The sequence below is a fragment of the Falco cherrug genome, chromosome 4, assembly GCF_023634085.1.
Source record: "Falco cherrug isolate bFalChe1 chromosome 4, bFalChe1.pri, whole genome shotgun sequence".
Classification (NCBI taxonomy): Eukaryota; Metazoa; Chordata; class Aves; order Falconiformes; family Falconidae; genus Falco; species Falco cherrug.
Window position 1 is genome coordinate 71,253,901 of NC_073700.1, and position 18,228 is coordinate 71,272,128.

The following is an 18,228-nucleotide window of genomic DNA, read 5'->3' on the forward strand; positions in this document are numbered from 1 at the left end:
ACACAGTAGGGGCAGGGTCGCTAGGTTCTGGGTGCTGCTCCAAAGGCTGTTTTATGTTTAATGGTGGTGAAACAATAAGATTAGTCTCATTATTAGGCTGAAAGCCAACGTAAGATTAACAGGACTTGCACGCTAATACTAATTTTTTACTTAATTTTGATTTTTAGCTGTAGAAAGTTCTAACATCTTAGAAAACCCCTGTGGGTAGCATTAGTCAAGTGCTGTGCTACACTGGATGTTAATATCCTAGGATTTAAATATAAGCTTGGGGAAGCTGAGTCTGACATATTTTGAATGTCTACACACAGAATATTATAGCTGTGTCTTCATCTTGCAAAGAGATCATTTAAAATTGTTAAAAGGAAGTGAAATGTGTAGTTACTTCTGGGACTGTAGAATAGCATCCATGTATGTAATATTAGGCACTTCCCACCCCCAGGGTTTGCAGTTTTGTATTACAGATTATCATTATTGCGTACACTTTTCTGATGAGATTGAAAAATTTCTTCAGCTGTAGTAAAGCTGCCAAAATACATTTAGCACAGACCTGAAGGCAAATGTAGCTCTTCCAGAGGCAGCCTCAGGCTTTGGAGTTTTTTTTGCTGAAAGGCAGGCTCAGGCTTCCCATGAGATCATCAGGGAGATAAAAAGACTAAAAGCTCTTCAAAGCTAGGCCTTAGGCCCTAACATAAATTAATTCCCTGGTAATGGATTATGTATATATAAAAAAATAATAAATATTTACAGAAATGCAATGTAAATAGAACCTTACCCAACTAGACTTGAAATTCACTTTTTAATGTCACTTATTTTTTTGAACTCAACATAAAACCATCTTAATACAACTTTAATTTAGACTTCAGAAGGCAAGGAGAGAACGTGATATTTTCTCTCTCTTTCTATATGCCAGGTTTCAGAGAGGTTATCTTACTTGTTTCATGCCAAATAGTTACTACTGATAACTCAATAGACATTGAAATTAATTTGCAGAACAAGTTACTACACTGTTATTCTAACTATGCTGCATGTTAACCCAGTCGCTTCTAATTATAATTTAGTATAAGGTCCTAAATGAAAGACTGCTCTGTGTTCTGATCTCTTCCCAGTTTTTCCTTTCATATTTTTAAGCTATATTAACACAACAAAAAAAAGAGATTTGTTTATCAGATAGTTTTTTTCTTAGAACATTCTACTATCTTCAGTGCTGTAAATAGAGTATTAGAAGTTAAGAGTTAGTTTATGCTGAAAGTGACTTAACACAAATGTCACTGAAAAAGAGCCAGGAAAAACCCTGCTGAGAGGTTCTGTGATATCAGCATTAAAACTGTAGGGCTGGGAGTCAAGAAATCTTGTTCATCACAGGCTTCCTTTGTTACTATGGAGATGCTGCTTTAACTTAATGGCCCCTTGTTCTTCACCTTGTAAAACAGAATTATAGGATGATCGTGTATTTTCAGGTACATAGCAAGGAGCAGTTCTGTAGAGTAGTTATTTATCCTGGTCTCAATTCTCTTTACAAAATTCCAGATGTGAAGGAGACTTAAGAGAGCTTGTTCCCCAAATCAAGTCTGCTGCACTCACCCCTCTGTCCATAGCATGATTGTTAAGTAGCCATGGGTCAGCACTATGATCAGGAGCAGGTATTTTGATTAGGCTTAATCAGAGCTACCCATGGCTGTTCTTACTTAACCCTGACTCCAGCCTACTCCTCAAATGCTTGAGGACAGGGAAAGGACTTGGGATTGCTCTGTGTCAGTATTCTCTATCAAAGGCTCTAGCCCCGTATTTACAAAATTCCTTAAAATTCTATCCACAAGAAGCTGTATGAATATCAAGTAACTATTTTTCTTTAACCTTGCTAACAGTAACAAGTGATCATGCCCAAAGATAGTATTTCTGGATCATTTGTAGTGTACAAGATATTGCTATATTATTCTTTTTACCTTCTTCCTCTCGGAGAGTACTTGCTGTATTACTTCACATGGTGCAGACATTAGCCTTCCTTGATTTGAAGAACTGTAATTCAGTATGCTTTAATGTGGTAATTTAGATGTACTGTGTTATATGAAGAGCACTGTAGGCTGAAATTTTTATTATTAATTTATGGGAACTGTTTTTTTCCTATAGTAAAATGTGAAAACCAAGATCTTAGTAAGTATTATGATGGTACTTCATAGATTGAGAACTATGCTCACCTAGTATTGAAATAACCGCAAGTTTAAGTTCCACTGATGTAATTGAATTTGTTTGTTTTCAAGGATAACCAGGTCCCAGGATTGACCATAAAGTAGCTGGAGCAAGAAATGCCAGTTTTGTGTCCACTACTGTTTTGAATAAAACAGCACAGACTAGGAGTAAGATGATGCTCTAACGCGAAGGCAAATTAGGGAACTGATAATGCAGAACTGCTTTATGCATTTTTTCTTAATTTTTTTGTGAATCATGGAGCAAAATGAAGCCAATTTAAAAATAAGATACTCCTGCTAAAACCTGCACTGTTTCTTTGGGAGATGCTAGATCAGCTTTTATTTGATCCATGCAAAAGAGATTTCTATGGGGGTAAAAAAAATTTAAGCTGAAATTTTGCAGCTAGAATATGGACCATGACTAAAGCAAAAGGTAAAGATTTATGTAGCTTTATTTAAAAGACTAAAAAAATGACATAACAAACCATTTAAATCTGCTTCAGATACTCAGTTAAATCTTTTAAAAATATGATGTGCATTTCTCTGAATATAAAAACATGTTACTAAATGCAAGTTGACATTTCTAAATTAGGTGCTTGCCACTTCATCAATGATATAAGCAGAAATGTATTTTTCTGTGGATGATGGAGGAAGATGTTTTTATCATCTTGTCAGTGTTGTCATGGAAACTTGTATATATCATTGTTAAACAGAGTGTATGTAAGGATCTGACATTCCTGTGACTTACTATTGGTAGCTGTTGTATTCTTTGTGTATATTCTTCAACACTGTAGTTAATGCTTAAGAACTTGTAAGTTGCTCTCCTGAATTGCAACCACGAACTCAATTACAGGATTAGGTTGTCCAGAGAACCCTCAGTGTAGGGTTCTTTGTTAGAAAGTTCTTTTCAATACAGAGTTATTAACAGTTGTATTTCCAAATCCATTGTAGCCTATTATAAGCACTTCAAAAATAATATTTATTCAAGTAGACTATTTTGACACAGCAGCTTTTCAGAAAGAGTGAGCTATCCATCAGTCATTATAAACTCTCAATCTTGAAAATTATGGATATTTTCTGAATGTGCATTTTATATGTTAAGTGCTTTGTCTTCTAATACACTGCTGAATTCATAGTACAGCTCTTGCATATTGTTGTCTTAACCTGTCGTGCATAGAATGGTAGGCTAAGAGAGAATCTTGACTATGACAATCCAGATTTAAACCCTCCTGGATACAAAGTATGTGTAGCTTGTTTTCTTGTTTAGATCTTATAATGGGCATAATTAACAAAGTAGAAAAAACAGGTGAACTAGTATTTTTTTCCCCCCAAATGAGAGCTATTTAAGAATCAGTAATTTTAAGCACAATAAGTTTATTGTATATTTTACATAATTAGGGGATTATTTTTTTTGTGTCTGAAGATATTTCAAAATAGACCTTCTCCAGCAATTATTTATGACTTGAAATTATTTGTCTTGATCAAAAAGTTACTTGAATAACTTTTCTGAAGTTATTGGAGTTTTCTGAAGAGTATTCTGAAATTTAAAAGCTATGATTTTAAATAACTGTCAGTGAAGAAGTTATTGTTTTCGTGTTAGCTGTCTGTAACAATTTAATGCAAATTTAACTTGCTTGAGAATCAGTAACATGAAATGTTCTAGAACACTAAAGTTGTAAAGGTTTTTTTAAAGGTGTGTGTTACGGTGTTGTTCCCTCCAGAGAGAGTATGACTGAAGTTACAGTATCAGGTCTATCAAAACACAAGAAGTGCAGAAATATGAAGAAGAAACTCAATTAAGCACAAGTAAACCAAACGACTGTGGGTTTAGTTTCTAGAAAAATGCCTTCATTAAGTAAGGGAGGGTTATAGTCTGGTGGATGTAATTACAAAGGAAATTAAGTTTGTGGGCAAGGCCCAATTTTCCCTTCCTGCTCCAGGAGATTCTGTCTGTTCAGGCAGTTGAATTCGAAGTAATGCCACAACAAAGATTCCTAGCGAGTAAACATGCCCAGTCTATATGGCTAAGAAAATGAGTGCAAGGGTCTGTATATAAAGATAAATATACCTTTCTATTATTTCAGATTACAGTAAGCTGTATATGAATATAAAGTCACTGAAAAGAGGGAGGTAGTATCTTTAGTTTTTTTAGGATTTATTGTTTATTACTGGCTTTATTTACAGTCATTGATAACTTTGGCTGTGATTTATAGCAAGGCAAAATTTCCAAATTCTTATTACAGAGTCCTGGCTCCTTCTTCCACAGGCTTTAGTTTTGTATAAAATGAAAATTCTGTGAATGGAAAACTGGTCTATTATCTAGAGTTTTCTGCATTTAAGGAGTCTGAAGAGAAAAGCCATAATTTCCCTGATGAATCCTTCTGCTGCTGAATGTGGTTTTGCTTTTATGGATACCCCACACGGTAACCCAGTCAGCTGATAATTTCACTTTCTGGCCATCTTACCTAGAACAGCCTTGTGAAACCAGAGCCACAAGCTGCAGGGCAGAGGGGTGGCTTGGCTGCGTGCTGCTCTCCACTGCCTGCGGGGGACTGGCCTGCAGGTCTCTCAACGAGCGTAGCATCACGGCCCCAGTTTTGTAGGTAAAGGAATAAGTATTTTGACTATTCATTGTCGTAATGGCACTAGTAAGAGGTGGGGAGTGCTGAAGAGCCTCAGCTGCTGTGCCGCAGAGCTATGAGCTCTGGTGGATTCCCATACCTAGCTGGACAGTTGAGTGAGGGGAAAGGGGCTTTATGCAATTGGCAAGAAACAGAGATGCCGCAGCTATGTCAGGTAGAGTGGGTTAAACAGTTACGATATAGTCAAATGTAGCATCTCAGCTCCTGATGCATCAACTTGTGAAGAGAGCTGCAGGAGCGATAGATTTTTCAGGCTTCTGGTTAAGCTGAAAATACTAGGGGGTGGAAACACCAAATTCCTCCATTGTTGAGGATTTAATTTCTTGACAAATGAAAAATTGGGAGAAAACACCAGGTGAAACTGTATATCCCATTTAGGAAATACCATTTTTGAGGGTTCAAAACTATTGTGCAAATGTAGTAGGCAATTACGAATATTGTCAGAAAAGTGAAGCTGAGGTTTTGGGGTTTTTTTTAGAATTCATTATTATCTGGAAAAGCTTTATGCTAGTTTATTTCAATGTATTGCTGCTGATCACAGCTAAGGTTACATCGGCGTGGCGCAATCTTGTGCCATGATAAATACTGCTGCCTTCTGAATGGGTTCATTTCTCAGGATAATTAGCTGTGTGGGAAGGTGTATTAACTCAGGCATTGTCATGCTAACATAGCTACACTGCTTCAGGTAGCTAGATTACTTTGGATATTATTTTGTGAAACTGGTTGTACCATACAGGCATCTTAAATGTTCTGTCATCAAGATCCAGTTGAATTAGACAAGGTCTCCCATGACTATGTGTTTGCAAAAAAAAGTCTCTATATATGTATTTATTAGGCATTGGTAATTCATTACATTTTCTGGGATTCACAAGTCAGTATCCTAACATCTGGTTTGTATTAGTCTTTAAAAATACCATTGCCACTCTCTGCTGTACCGAAACCTTAAATAAAGTAAGTTCAATTGAATGAAGATCTTAGCTTAGAACCATGAGATATCTGCAGGTTCTGAAGTGCTTTTGATAAACGCAGTGTTAATGACCTGACAGATAACAAGCTTATGGGTAAGCTTTTTCTCTAAAGGGAGCCATCTCTTGTATTTCTTTTCTTAATGCTGATTGGAGTTTCATGTTCAGGAGAGGTCAAAACTGGCAGGCTGGGATCCTTCGCTTTCTTTTTGTTTGTGATTGTGGTGCTGATAGCCTAACTATGAACTTCCTTATGCAGGGCTGCTAATGACATCCAGTCTGATAGATGAACATTTCTAGAAATTAGAAGTAATTGAATCTCAGCACTTACAAATGCCTTGTGTGCTTCTGGAAAAGAGACTACCAGCTGTGACATCTTGTAATTGTACTTATTTCAGTGATGCATGTGTCTGTCCAGTGAGAATAGAAAATAACATTTTTGTTACAGGGATGATTGTGGGTTGATTTTTAACTCACTGGAAGCAGGGTAGTTAAGGCATTAAAACTCTGCCTCCGTTCTTACTAGGTTTTCAGTGCAGAATTGAAAGGAGTATATTTGTAATATGTGTATGCCTCTCACTATAATGCTATGCAGACTTTCCCACTGAAATACCATGGCCCTTAACTTGCAGCCTATGTTCCAAGTACCTCAGAGGACATCTGCATTAAATACATTTGAGATTTTGACATTTCTGGTACTTTTTCTTGGACAAGCACAGTTTCTGCTGTTCTGTGAAGTGGTAAAGAAGTTCTTTCAGCTCAACAGTACATGGGGATATTGTAGATCTCAGAAAGCTTTTGGGGATTATGCTAAAAAAGTCCAGTGGTATTGTTTGTTCAGTAACAGGACTGGGCGCCACTGCTAAGCTGTTATGTATATCAGGGCCAAAATGGGATGAAGCCTTTTAACTTTCTGGGCTAACATCTCCCAATTGTATTTCTGAAAAGATTGATAAAGGGACAAGGAGATGATGGGGATTTGGCCAGATGTGGATGCAGCTGTGTTCGATCAAAACAGGCAAGCTGCACAACTGTGTGCCGGACCCAGCTGCATGCTGGGCCAACTCATACTCATGGGGACTTGAGCTCCTTTATACCCCATGTTTCGTCCCCTTCTGCCTCCTCAGCAGATACGCATTTAGACCAAATACTTGAGTAATGTTCTGTGTCAAAAAATAGTACATTGACACAATTGAATGATGGCTGCAGGTGTGGGAAGACTCGTCTGTCTCCTTTCGTAGGAGAAATCGTATAGTTTGCTTCTAGAAGGCTTGTCTTCTCTATCAAAAGTTCATATACAGTGAAAATTGTGTACTGCAAATACTGTGCTTCTGTGAACAATCTAGACCACATACAGTGATTTTGATTTTGCTGTAGCTTCTTCAACAACAGAGCCTCATTCTTAAGGCTAGATTTGAACTGAGATGTGAAACATCCATGCAGGGTTGCTGGAAGCGGAAATGTGGAGCTATGCAGCATTCACTTAAAAAATTTGAATGAGTTCATACTAGATACTTCCCTGAAGAACCCATTTCTCCCCCTTGTGTGCATATTAAGATATCTATAATGCAATAATACATCCCAATTTTGCCATGCCCTGTATGCATACAAATACCGTGCATACATAGCTTAGCAGTCCATTACAGTGTTTTCTTAAAAATCTGTAAAATTGGATTTTGAGTAATCTGTGCCGTTTCATGCTAGAACAAGTGACTACAGATTATTTCATTATATACCGTGGAAAATGGTTCAGAAGTATCAGTTTGGAGGTTTTGGTAAAAATGCAGGTTTTGCAGGTAAAAAGTAATCTTTAATACAGCATGCTTAACTGTTTTGGGAATGTAAAGCTCGGCATTTTAGCTAGGTTTTTATTCAGATTAGATTTAGTATTTTTAGGGTAGTTTTAAAAATATTTGTAAACATACACAAACATTTGCAATGCCAAACGTGCCTGCTGATCCTAGATTATTTATTGCCTCTTATGGAAGTAACCTAAGCTTGTTCTTGACCTGCAGGCTGCTAATAGAATCCTAATGCACTTCTAAACTGTGCACCTCTTAAATGGACATAACAAGGTATTCTCTGAATTGTATCTGGATATATTTAATTTTCAGGCTTGCTTTATTGCACAGTGAATATTTTCTGACAGTATTCAGTGTTCTAAGGAGGGTGAAAAAAAGGAAGGCAGCTTTCAGTGTCATATAGTCTCTCTCTGCATCTCTGCATGCTATGAAAAGAGTGCCATTTTGAATAACTTATATATGGTTAGTTGATGCTGTGGTATTTTTTCCCTTACTCCCTTTGCACTTAGTATTATATTTTTCTTTAATATGATAAGTTATAACAGCTGTCTTGCAATCCTTGCATTATAGAAGTTACATGGGACATAGCAAATTTGTGCCTGACCCAGGTCATGCAAAAATGGAAAAAATGAATTGTATCAAAGCAGTTAAAGATCATAGAATAGCATATTTGAGTTGCAGGGGACCTACGCTGACCATCTAGTCCAATGGCCTGACCACTTCAGGTCTGATCGAAAGTGATCAAGCTACAGAGAAAGCAAATCTTTATTATGCAGAAACCATTGCAGGAAAACCACAACATATATATAAATTTTGGTATGTTCAGCTGCTGAAAAACCACCAGTTATAATGTAAGCTGTTAAAAAGCTGAACACCTCCTTTTTCCCCCCAAACCCAAACAGTTTTAACTATGTCATTTTGACCATATTTGCTTTCCAGTGCAAAAAATTGCAGCAGATTTCCCCCATATTTAGCAAGCTTTGCAGCTACTAATAGCTCTTTTCTACTCTGAAATATTTTTCAATGTCTCCACTTAAAAAATTTATTAAACATAGGAAGGAAAAGGAAATTAACTGTGCTTGAAGAATATAGCACTTGCAGTATTATCAAAAAAATCCCCAAATGCAGCCCTGGTGCTGCATTTCTGTCAGTACTTCTGTAGCTACTCCTGTCTCCTTAACATGTGGTCCTTGAAACCATGCATGAGTCTGTTGTTTAGGGATATATTTGCTGTGGCCATAATCTTAAAAAAATGACCCGTTACTGTGAATACTCATCTTAGAAGGCTAAACCATTTGTTTATACCGGGAGCAAACATCCTGAGCTCCAAAAGTAGTGAGCATATATTACAGGTAATTCTCACCTGTACAAACAAGGCTTCTAGGTTTCAACCTGAACTTCAGCAGTGCCACTCCAAAACTGAACTTCAGGAGCTTATATTTGAAATAGAAGAATGGAAAACCTTGACGCTTTCTGTACTATTAATGTATAAAGAGTTCTGTCTCGTGATAATTGCAGACTAAAAGGAGTTTGTGCCTTTGTTCTCAATATTTTTTTTTTTAATTCAGACCTTAACTAAGTCAGATGCTGTATTTTTCCTCTTCTTTGAAATGTTTCTTTTTGTAAAGAAACGTTTGTTTTTAAATAAGCTCCAAGGCCATTGTGTTTGGGCACAAGTACTTAAAATTCTTCGAAGAGTTTTTTGAGAGCACACATTCTTTGTATCTTTGCCTGATTGCAAAGCTGTGTAGTGGTGAATCACTTTACTAGATGAAGTTCAAAATTGTGACCTCTATAACATGAGAAGTATACAAGCTACAGTTTGGAAAGAAAAATAATGTTAAAATGCTGATTACTCTAACTGGTCCTGTAATACTTCCTTGCTTGTTTTACAGAAGCAAAGACTGTGACACTATATCCATCAACATAAGGATATCTTTCAGTTTCATTGCAGCTGGAGTCAGTGACTTCATATTGAAAAAGGTTGGTTTTGAGATTACAAACCATGACAATTTTTAACAGTGAAGGAACATTCATATTTATGCAAATACATAGCCATGTATACTTGTAAGTATACAGACGTGTTTTTCTGTTGTATGCACAGGTTTAACCTGCATCTGACATGATGCAGAAAGCATTTAAGGAATTGTATGAGCTTTGTGAAAAAGGGGTATTACCTGAAAAATTTACTAGCAGTTACATTGCTGGGAAACAAGAATAGCGTACTTTTTTAAATCAAAAAGCTGTGTTATTGGACCAACAAAATAAAATTTTTGTGATAACTGGTTTTGGAGTCGTTGGTGTCTTGAATCTTTGAATTGTGCAGTTTTTCCATAAGTGTAGAGTCAGTATTCCCCTCTTAAGCCAGTTAATTCTACTAAATTACTTATGTTATGAATTAACTGCATCACAGTATTTTAATTAAGTGTGTTCATGGTCATTTTAAAAATAGTTGACTGGGGTAGGTCATTTAATTATATTTTATCTGTAAGAAGGCATTAGCTCTGCTGCAACTGATAGCTAGGCAGGCCATCTGCAATGCCTTTCAGTTCACTCACACTGAATTGTTCAGATAAAGACTGTCAAGGGCTGCCTAAATAAGGAAGGAGCCTTGGTAGAGTTAAGTGCAGTGGAGGGCACAAATGAAGCATTGATTCCAGGCATGCTGTAGGGTGTGAGCTGTTTCCTGCAGTGCTGAACCTTTTTAGGGTTTTCATTGTGTTTTCTGCAAACTATTGAAATGAGAGTATCTGTCATTCAGGATCTCAGGGAGGATGAAAATGAGGATGGGGAAGAAGAAGAAAAGGTGAGTTAAACCCCAATAGCTTTGAAAAGTACTTATTTCCTTCTATTGTTACCCTTTTAGGACAGTAAACCTGGAATTATTACCTTACTTTTACAGGTCTTCCTCAAGCCTGTTATTGAGGACAGAAATATGGAACTGGCCCGAAAATGCAGTGAAATAATAAGTGATGTAAGTGATAGTGACTGGTTTTTTTTTTTTTTTGTTACTTCACATAACTGTTGTGTTATGATAGTGAATGTTACATTTGCATTTCTCTTTTCAAGTGGGTTTATATTCACGATACCTATTTTTTCCAGATATGTACAGTGCATCACGTGCCCATTCAAGACTCAAATATAAAAGCACACAAAATAATAGAAAAGCACAGCCTACTCTGGTCCCTTAAATTATCAGCTGCAGAAAGATGAGCTTTTCAGAGCTCTGGGACAGTATGGAAGCATAGGTCCTAGGAAAGGGAATGTTCCAAAACTGGGTCTCATGCAGAGGGTGTCTCCCATGAGAACATCTTGGCTGACTTCATGAGGAATATGCAGTATTTTTTTCTAGTTATAGCCTAATCCTATGAAGTTTGATTGATTAGAGCAGAACTGGGTGCCAGTATACATAGCCTTAAGGAGGGAGGATAAAAATAAAACAGATTAATTGAGTGTTATCTGTTGGTCTGTGCTGATAGGTACTCAAAACTGCATAGCATATTATTGTTGACTTACACTTACAGGAAGAATCACTGAAATGCTTGAATGTCTTTAAAAATTATTTAGCTAGAAAATTCTTGACTTGCTTACTATAAATTTTTAACTGTTGATCAGATATAGACATTGTATAAACATCGTAGCTCAGATCCAAGTCATTTTAAATTGGACTAGATACAATTGCTTCAGTTTAACAGCATCAGATGTACCTTGGTGGGAATTTTATTTCTGTGGCCCTCTTGGAAAGTGTGTCTGAAGAGTAACTTTGACCCTTCATGTGAACGGGAGTAAAGAATGGTATTTCTCCTGCAAGGATGGTGGCTGGCAGCAGAGAAGACAATTACTGAGGAGAGAGTGACTTGCTTTAACAAGAAAACCAAAAATGATGTCTGGCTTATGGTTGTGTTTTAATCTGATATTTAGATTTAGGATGTTGTTGTTCAAGGCGAATGAGTATCTTAGTTTTAAGAGAACAGAACATACAGCATCTAAACTTTAGGTTGTAATTATTAGGGGTTATGTATCAGAAAAGAATAGGTAACTTAGAAAAAACAGTATCTGGGATGTGTGGCTGTTACAGTGCTGGCTTGAAAGTATGACTTGACATGGTCAAAGTTTACTCTTTGTCCAGACACCGTCTGGTAATACTTTAATTTTCACAGAAAGAATACTCAAAATTGGGTAGATCTTTTAAGAGAAGCTGCAAGATGGCTCCCTTATAATCTCAAGCTACTTTAGGAAGTAGAGATTATTAGTATTTTTACTGACGGTTGTCTACATGCTTTCTTTGGGAAAAGAATGGCATATGGTACAATAAATGCTTGTCAACTCATGTAAAGGGCAAAATGAAAATGGACCTGGAGCACTTATCTGTCCCAAAATACATTTATTGCTTCCATGCAACTGGTTTCTAAACATGATTGCTGCTCTTAAAGGCAAAAACTCCTTAAAAAATGCTGAAGAGATACTTTCTTTAATTGAAAAGAAATTTTTATTGTGCTGTGTACCCATTAGAAGTAATGTTGGCTGTGGCTGTTAATTAACTGATAAATGGAGTGGCTGTATTTTTTCTTGATTTTCTGCAGGGGCTTGGGAGCTAAGGTGAGTAACTAAGTTAAGCCATCTTTCTGAAGCCTGCAATGGTTCAGGGATGTGGGCTTTTGCTGAAAACTTGTGATCCATTTAGTCTGTTAGGTTTTCCTTGAGATATGTAAAGCGTAATGGCAAAGTGTCATTAATGCTCTCATGGCAGTAGTAATATGTAATGGTCCAGACCATTTAATTTCAAAGAAGGGACTGTGTTTCTAAATGGCATCCAATTTTTGGCCCTTATTCTGCCTCTCCTGAAATCAGTAGGTGTTTCTTCATTGGCTTGAATGGGATATGTATATATGGGGGGTGAATTTGGTTTCCCAGAATTTCTTGCTATAACTGGAATTTATTATGACCAGTGAAGTCCTTTGTGCTGTGGGGCTAAGTTCCTCACCCTGCACACTTCATTGTGGAGGCCAGTAAACTGCAAGGAGTTTGCATTCTTGCCTTTAATTTTTGACTCGATAACATTCAGAACTTTATATATTCTTTGTCCTTTTTAGCATGAATCTTATTGTTGGTGTACATCTGTACATTTTATGTGTAAAATGCGTACAATTTTATGGGGCTTACAGTTTGGTCATAAGATGACCTTGGGACAGCAGCCAGTGTCCTTGCTGACCGCGAGACTGGGTGATTGCCCTTTTGTGTTGGTGGAGCTGTCAGCACAGCTCCTCCATCAGAACGCTGTGCCAGGAGCGCTCATGACTGGATACTGGGGTTGCATTACGCTTGCCCTGCATTCTTTGCAAGCTGGCTTTAATTTGGCAATATGGGTTTTAAAAAGTCTTACAGTGGCAGCCCTTCACACACGTGTACTTTTCAGCCTTGAACTGTATGTAGGGGAAGTTGTGAAGTGTTCACATGCTCCGGTTCTTGAGGAAATCCCCATTTTCATTTGAGGTTGGCAGATGTTTGTTCTGTGGCTGTGATACCCCCTGGATTGTTTCTCCCTAAAGCCATTTCATTTAATCTCCCTCCATTATGCAATTTTATTCCACAGATGTTTTCAAAATGTCACGTGTGTTTGATTTGTATGAATTAGCACCCTTTTCAGGCCTTTTCTCTTCCATATTGAAATTGAGCTTGTCCATTTGCTTGGATTACTTATGTTTTGGTATATTCTCATCTGTTTCTTTTGGTTGCGTGGTGTGATGTTGTGAATACTGTTATAAGCAGAGAGGAAGATTACTATACAAATAAAATGGTCATTGACCAAACTGTCATAATCCTTTTTGGTAGAGAGGCAGACACTGCCTTCTGAAGATTCTGCTGAATTTGTTTTACGATACCAGTGCTTCTTTTCTGCTATGGGAAAAAGTAGTGCTAGTTTCTGTGTAGCTGTCCTTATACAGAGTCCAACTTTTTTTTTTGCATGTCCCTGTTATAAAGGAAGGGCCAGAGCAGAAACGGAGTGCCTTTTTACTCATACTGATACGGTTGTGACCGCCTAATTTAGGATGGAGCTGTTTCTATGAATGCACCGTTACTAGTCATATCCTCTAACTCAGGAGGACTTTGAGGTCCAAATTCTTGGAGTCTAGTAAAATACTGTGAGGCGACAATACTGTGTGGTTGCTGTTCTTGTGCTTTTCTCTAGGTTTCTGTGGCCACAGAGAGGGGATTTGGTATTACTTGGTCTGTGGCCTAACACAACTCTTAGTCTTACGAGACTGTAAATTAAGAAATGTGGGATCGGAAAGGGAATCCTTAGTGGAAAAAAGTTCCCTTTTGGTCTAGCATAAGAGCTAGATAAGAAGGTTCAGACCTTTTTGTGGCTTTTCTAAGCTTAAATGGGTCTTCGAGAGATGACAGTTGTATAATGGATCTTGGCACAATGACTGTCAACATGGTTACATCATTGATGTTAAGATACTAAGAACAGTTTTTTGAGTATATTCATATCAAAGTTAGATTAATATGTACCCCTGAATACAAAGGAAAGGTGGCTGCTTGGACTAAACTGTTACCATTGGAGCCTTTCCTTTAGCCCACAGTCTCCTCCTGTGTCTCTCCTGTGGAAGAGGCTGATAGAACAGGCCATGGGTGAGATGAATTTCCTTGGCGAGCCAGGAAGCTTCAGCCTGAAGGTTGGATGCTGTAGTTTTATAAAGTTGATCTTGCCAAATAACATCCATTCAGAAAAAAATGCAATTTTAAGCTTATTGTTTTGGTGGTTGTCTAGGAATTTTAATCCAATTTAACTGGATAGCTGTGTTGCTGGTCAGAGTTGTTTTATGATGAGTCGGGGAGAAGAAAGGGATCAGGAGAGAGCTATTAAAAATTCGGCCTTCAGTGAGCTATTGGACTTCAAAAGTATATCAAAAGAGCAGTGGTGGCTCCAGGCCATCATTTGCAAATTTTTCCTATTATTTGTTTTTTTCTCCAGGCTTACCAGTTCTATTCAACCTAAACAGTGTATTTTGTGGTGAGGGGTAAGTCACTTGCAGGCAAAATTTCCTGTTCAGTATTTTAGACATTTGAATTTGTAACCCCAGACTTTGGAGAACAGTGTTAGCTGCTCTGCCTATTGCTTCTAGGCGTTGGTTAAGTTCAGTCCTAGTCAACCTCTTAAGCCTTTTGCTTACATCATTTGTAACAGATGCACTTTTAAAGTGCAGATGTCATGAGTTCATGATACTTGTCCCATTTCACCTTCCAGCTTTCTGATTCCTTGCGATCCAAACACTTCTGTAGCAGACTGGAGTGTGTTGGATCAGGTTGACTGCACATTTTGTTGCATGTCCTCTCTAAATTGCTCACTTGAGCCTACAGGCGTTTTGTGGCCTCTATGGGTTACTATAATAAATGTGAATAATATAGGAGTAAGGAGGTGGCACTAGTCCTTTACTGCTTTCAGTTATTTTGAAAGCGTGACTTACACACAGACACACACTCACTCTCAATTAAGAGATACCTTAGAAAGCTTTCATGTTTAATTTTTGAATGTGATTATTGCTCTGTAATTAAAATGGATGTAATTACAGTCAGGTCTCAGGTATCTGTGGGTGATTTATCGAAGTTGTGAGTGGCAAGACTCTCCATCTCCTCTACCAAAGTCTCAGCTTTGCTGGAGTTTCCACTGGGAATGCCATCAAACCTAACCAGTAGACAGTCAGCTCTGTAGACTTCACAAGTCCCTTTTCAGCCATATCACTGTGAACAAATATAATCCTACAAAGCCTTTTTTTTTTTTTTTTTTTTTTTATTAAGGCTAGGTATGTTCATGTGCACATGCATACACACACTTGCAAGTACATCCATGAATGCGTGCAAGTTAAAAGTGAGTGCCTGCGCATGTTTACCACAAAACTGCCCTTTTTGCGTGTTCTCTACGATTACCTAGGAGTCCAGTGACACACACAGGTTACATGAACCATTGAATTTGTGGGTTCCTGAGTAAAATTATGATACAGTAATTTTACACCCATTCTTCACCAAACATTTGTATTTAGAATACACTGATATACAGAGGCAGACAGTATGTTTGGTAATGAGATGTAGATCCCTTCAGTAGTCCAAATGTGGGTGAGCTCAGTAGTAACCAAAATTATTTCCTGTGTGAGGATTACATAGTCATCAGTTTGAGATGAATTTGGCATTATCTAATCCATTTTGTGGTGGACAAAAAGTTTGCATCAGAAAGTACAGGAGCAGCTTTTGTGTAAGCTGCCATCCTACTCATGAATTTTCCAAGTCCCTGTAGAGGAGTGTAGACTACAACTTGTGATATCCATTAAGGATTCAGAGAAAGAGGAAATTAAGGCTGCATATTTCTGTAATGCTCAGATGCAGATCATATTGCTTCTGTCAGTGCTTGTCAGCAAGTCTAGAGTGCATAAATGCAAGCTGCTGTTGTGCAGAATGTGAAAATGAGGTTGAAGAAATGGAGGCAGATAATAACCATGAAAGCTTAATACTAAATAATACAATTTGCATTGAACTTAACTGTTCTATGTACAAAGAAATAAATGTCACTAAAAACATTGAAGGCTATCCATGTAAAGTGTCTGTCTTTAAAACTTATTTAATTCATCTCATCGTAATTCACCATCTTTCTTCACACAGTTCTTACATGATAAAGGTCCCTACACATTCACCATGTCCATAGATTTTATCCTTCTTGTGGTCTCACTAATACAAACACTGACTTCATCAACAGTCATGTGATTATTATACCTGCCTGTATCATTTGCCCCATGGTAAGAAAATGGTTGGTTTTGGGTTTTTTTTAAACAAAAAAAGAGTAGTGTTTTGGGTTTTTTTTGCAAAATATGTCATGGTGATCTACTTAAAAAATGGTTTCCTTTGTGCATACACGGTTTTAAAAAAGGCTGAATTTAAAATTTGTTTGGTCTTAAAGAAATCCTGTTACTACTTGAATGTCATGGCTGTTGGGTTGCTTTGTAGGCAATGATTTGGCAGTAGCCTTCTGAATTTATTCATGTAACTCTTGGATTCATACGGGGCATTTGATTATGTTACACAGATTCTGTGCTTGCTAGGTCTGTGTTAGAAGTTTAACAATTTTATCTTTGAGATCAAGGATCAAGGAGATCAATTATTAGATTCTCCTTTCTTTAGAGATACTAGCACATCTACAGCAGTGCTGAAAATGTGCTGTAGATGTAGAGAAAAATCGTATCTTTTTCATCTTTAAAGAATTCTGTGACTTTCATATAGCCCTGGTACTGTGTCTGAGAACTGGGTGTTTCCCTTTGGCTTAATTCGAGCCAGCCTGAGGTATTTGCAAGCCACCCAGCATAGTATCCATAAACAAAATAATAATAATAACAACAACCACATTAATAATACTGATGATAATAATAATAATAGCTGTTGTTTATTTTTCTGTTTTTTTTAAAGAGCAATTAAACTTCTTTTTTCTTCTCTTTGTAGATACACTATAAAGAAGAGTTTAAAAAATCTAAAGGCAAGTGCATATTTGTACCTGACACCCCACAGCTAAAACATGTGAAAAGTCTTGGTGCTTTTATTTCTGAGGTAAGACCTAAAAGATTGAAGACTTCTGTTTGCTGCTTATCCTTCCTAAAAACTCTCTCAATTGAATGTGATGGTTTTTAGAAGGGGAAGGATGGCTTATTTCAAATAACAACTCTTTAAAACTGAAGTAACTTAAATTAGTGTATACTATATACGTGAGTAATAATAATTTGGAATTATGCAACACTTTTATTTTGGGAGTCCAAGATACTTCATTAATAGTTCTGAGGCACTCCTAGCTATCCCATTCTGTGGATAGATAAACTAAGGAATAGGAAAAGGATTTCTTGTTACTTACTCTGCAGTAATGAGTTTTGCAGATTGTACCTGTGCATACTTTACCTGCTGCGGAGAATTCACAGCCTGGTAACAAACACAAGGAGACAAGGAAATTGTTAAACCCATGTTACCACCCCTGTCCTCCTTCAGCAAGGGATTAGGGGAACATCAGGTTAATGGCATCGGCAGGTTGCCTGAGCACTTGTATGCATGTACATGCATACCCATGTCAGAGTTTTTAGCTCTTCATGTACACACAAACACACACACAACTGTAGTGGCAGATAAAAAATGGCAGCTTCCAAAATGCCAGAGCTCTCCAGCTCTCCATGTCCCAGGTACAACATGTCATAGGATTGCATCTCTCATTGTTTTCCACAGCTGAGAACAGCGGTGGGAGTTTACCAGACAGAGTTGCTTTGTTAAGGAACTGCTGTTTGAGTGATTTGTCTGTCACTGTGACCCTTGAAACACTTAAAATTTTTGGTACCTCATTTTTTGTGCTGCCTTTTTGATTAAGTATATTCCAATATCCTTTCTGGAGTTATGTAATTTATATACATTCTGTATTCTGTTTTCACCAGTTTGCTGTGTGGCGACATTTAATATAAATGCATCCGATTAATATTTTTGTTGTGTTTTATTGAATTTTCTGAGAAAGAGTGGCATGTCTCAAGGGGCAGAAATGTGGTGAAATTATACTTTCTAAGGCACAGACTTGTACAGAAGCACAATACAGAGGGAGTATTTATCAAATCCA

At 37.3% G+C, this 18,228-nt stretch overlaps 1 protein-coding gene across 4 annotated transcripts in view; it reads left to right on the top strand.

The window, feature by feature from the left end:
- NEBL (nebulette) overlaps positions 1 to 18,228 on the top strand; it is a 269,845-nt gene that overhangs the window by 163,025 nt on the left and 88,592 nt on the right. For 3 of the 4 annotated variants that reach the window (XM_055708679.1, XM_055708681.1, XM_055708680.1), the window contains exons 1-3: positions 10,336 to 10,401; positions 10,498 to 10,569; positions 17,085 to 17,189. The exons of the other annotated variant lie outside the window; for it this stretch is intronic. In XM_055708679.1, the coding sequence (XP_055564654.1) occupies positions 10,336 to 10,401; positions 10,498 to 10,569; positions 17,085 to 17,189 (243 nt within the window). Of the gene's footprint in view, positions 1 to 10,335; positions 10,402 to 10,497; positions 10,570 to 17,084; positions 17,190 to 18,228 lie in introns of those variants that run through there. 4 annotated transcript variants of the gene reach the window in all.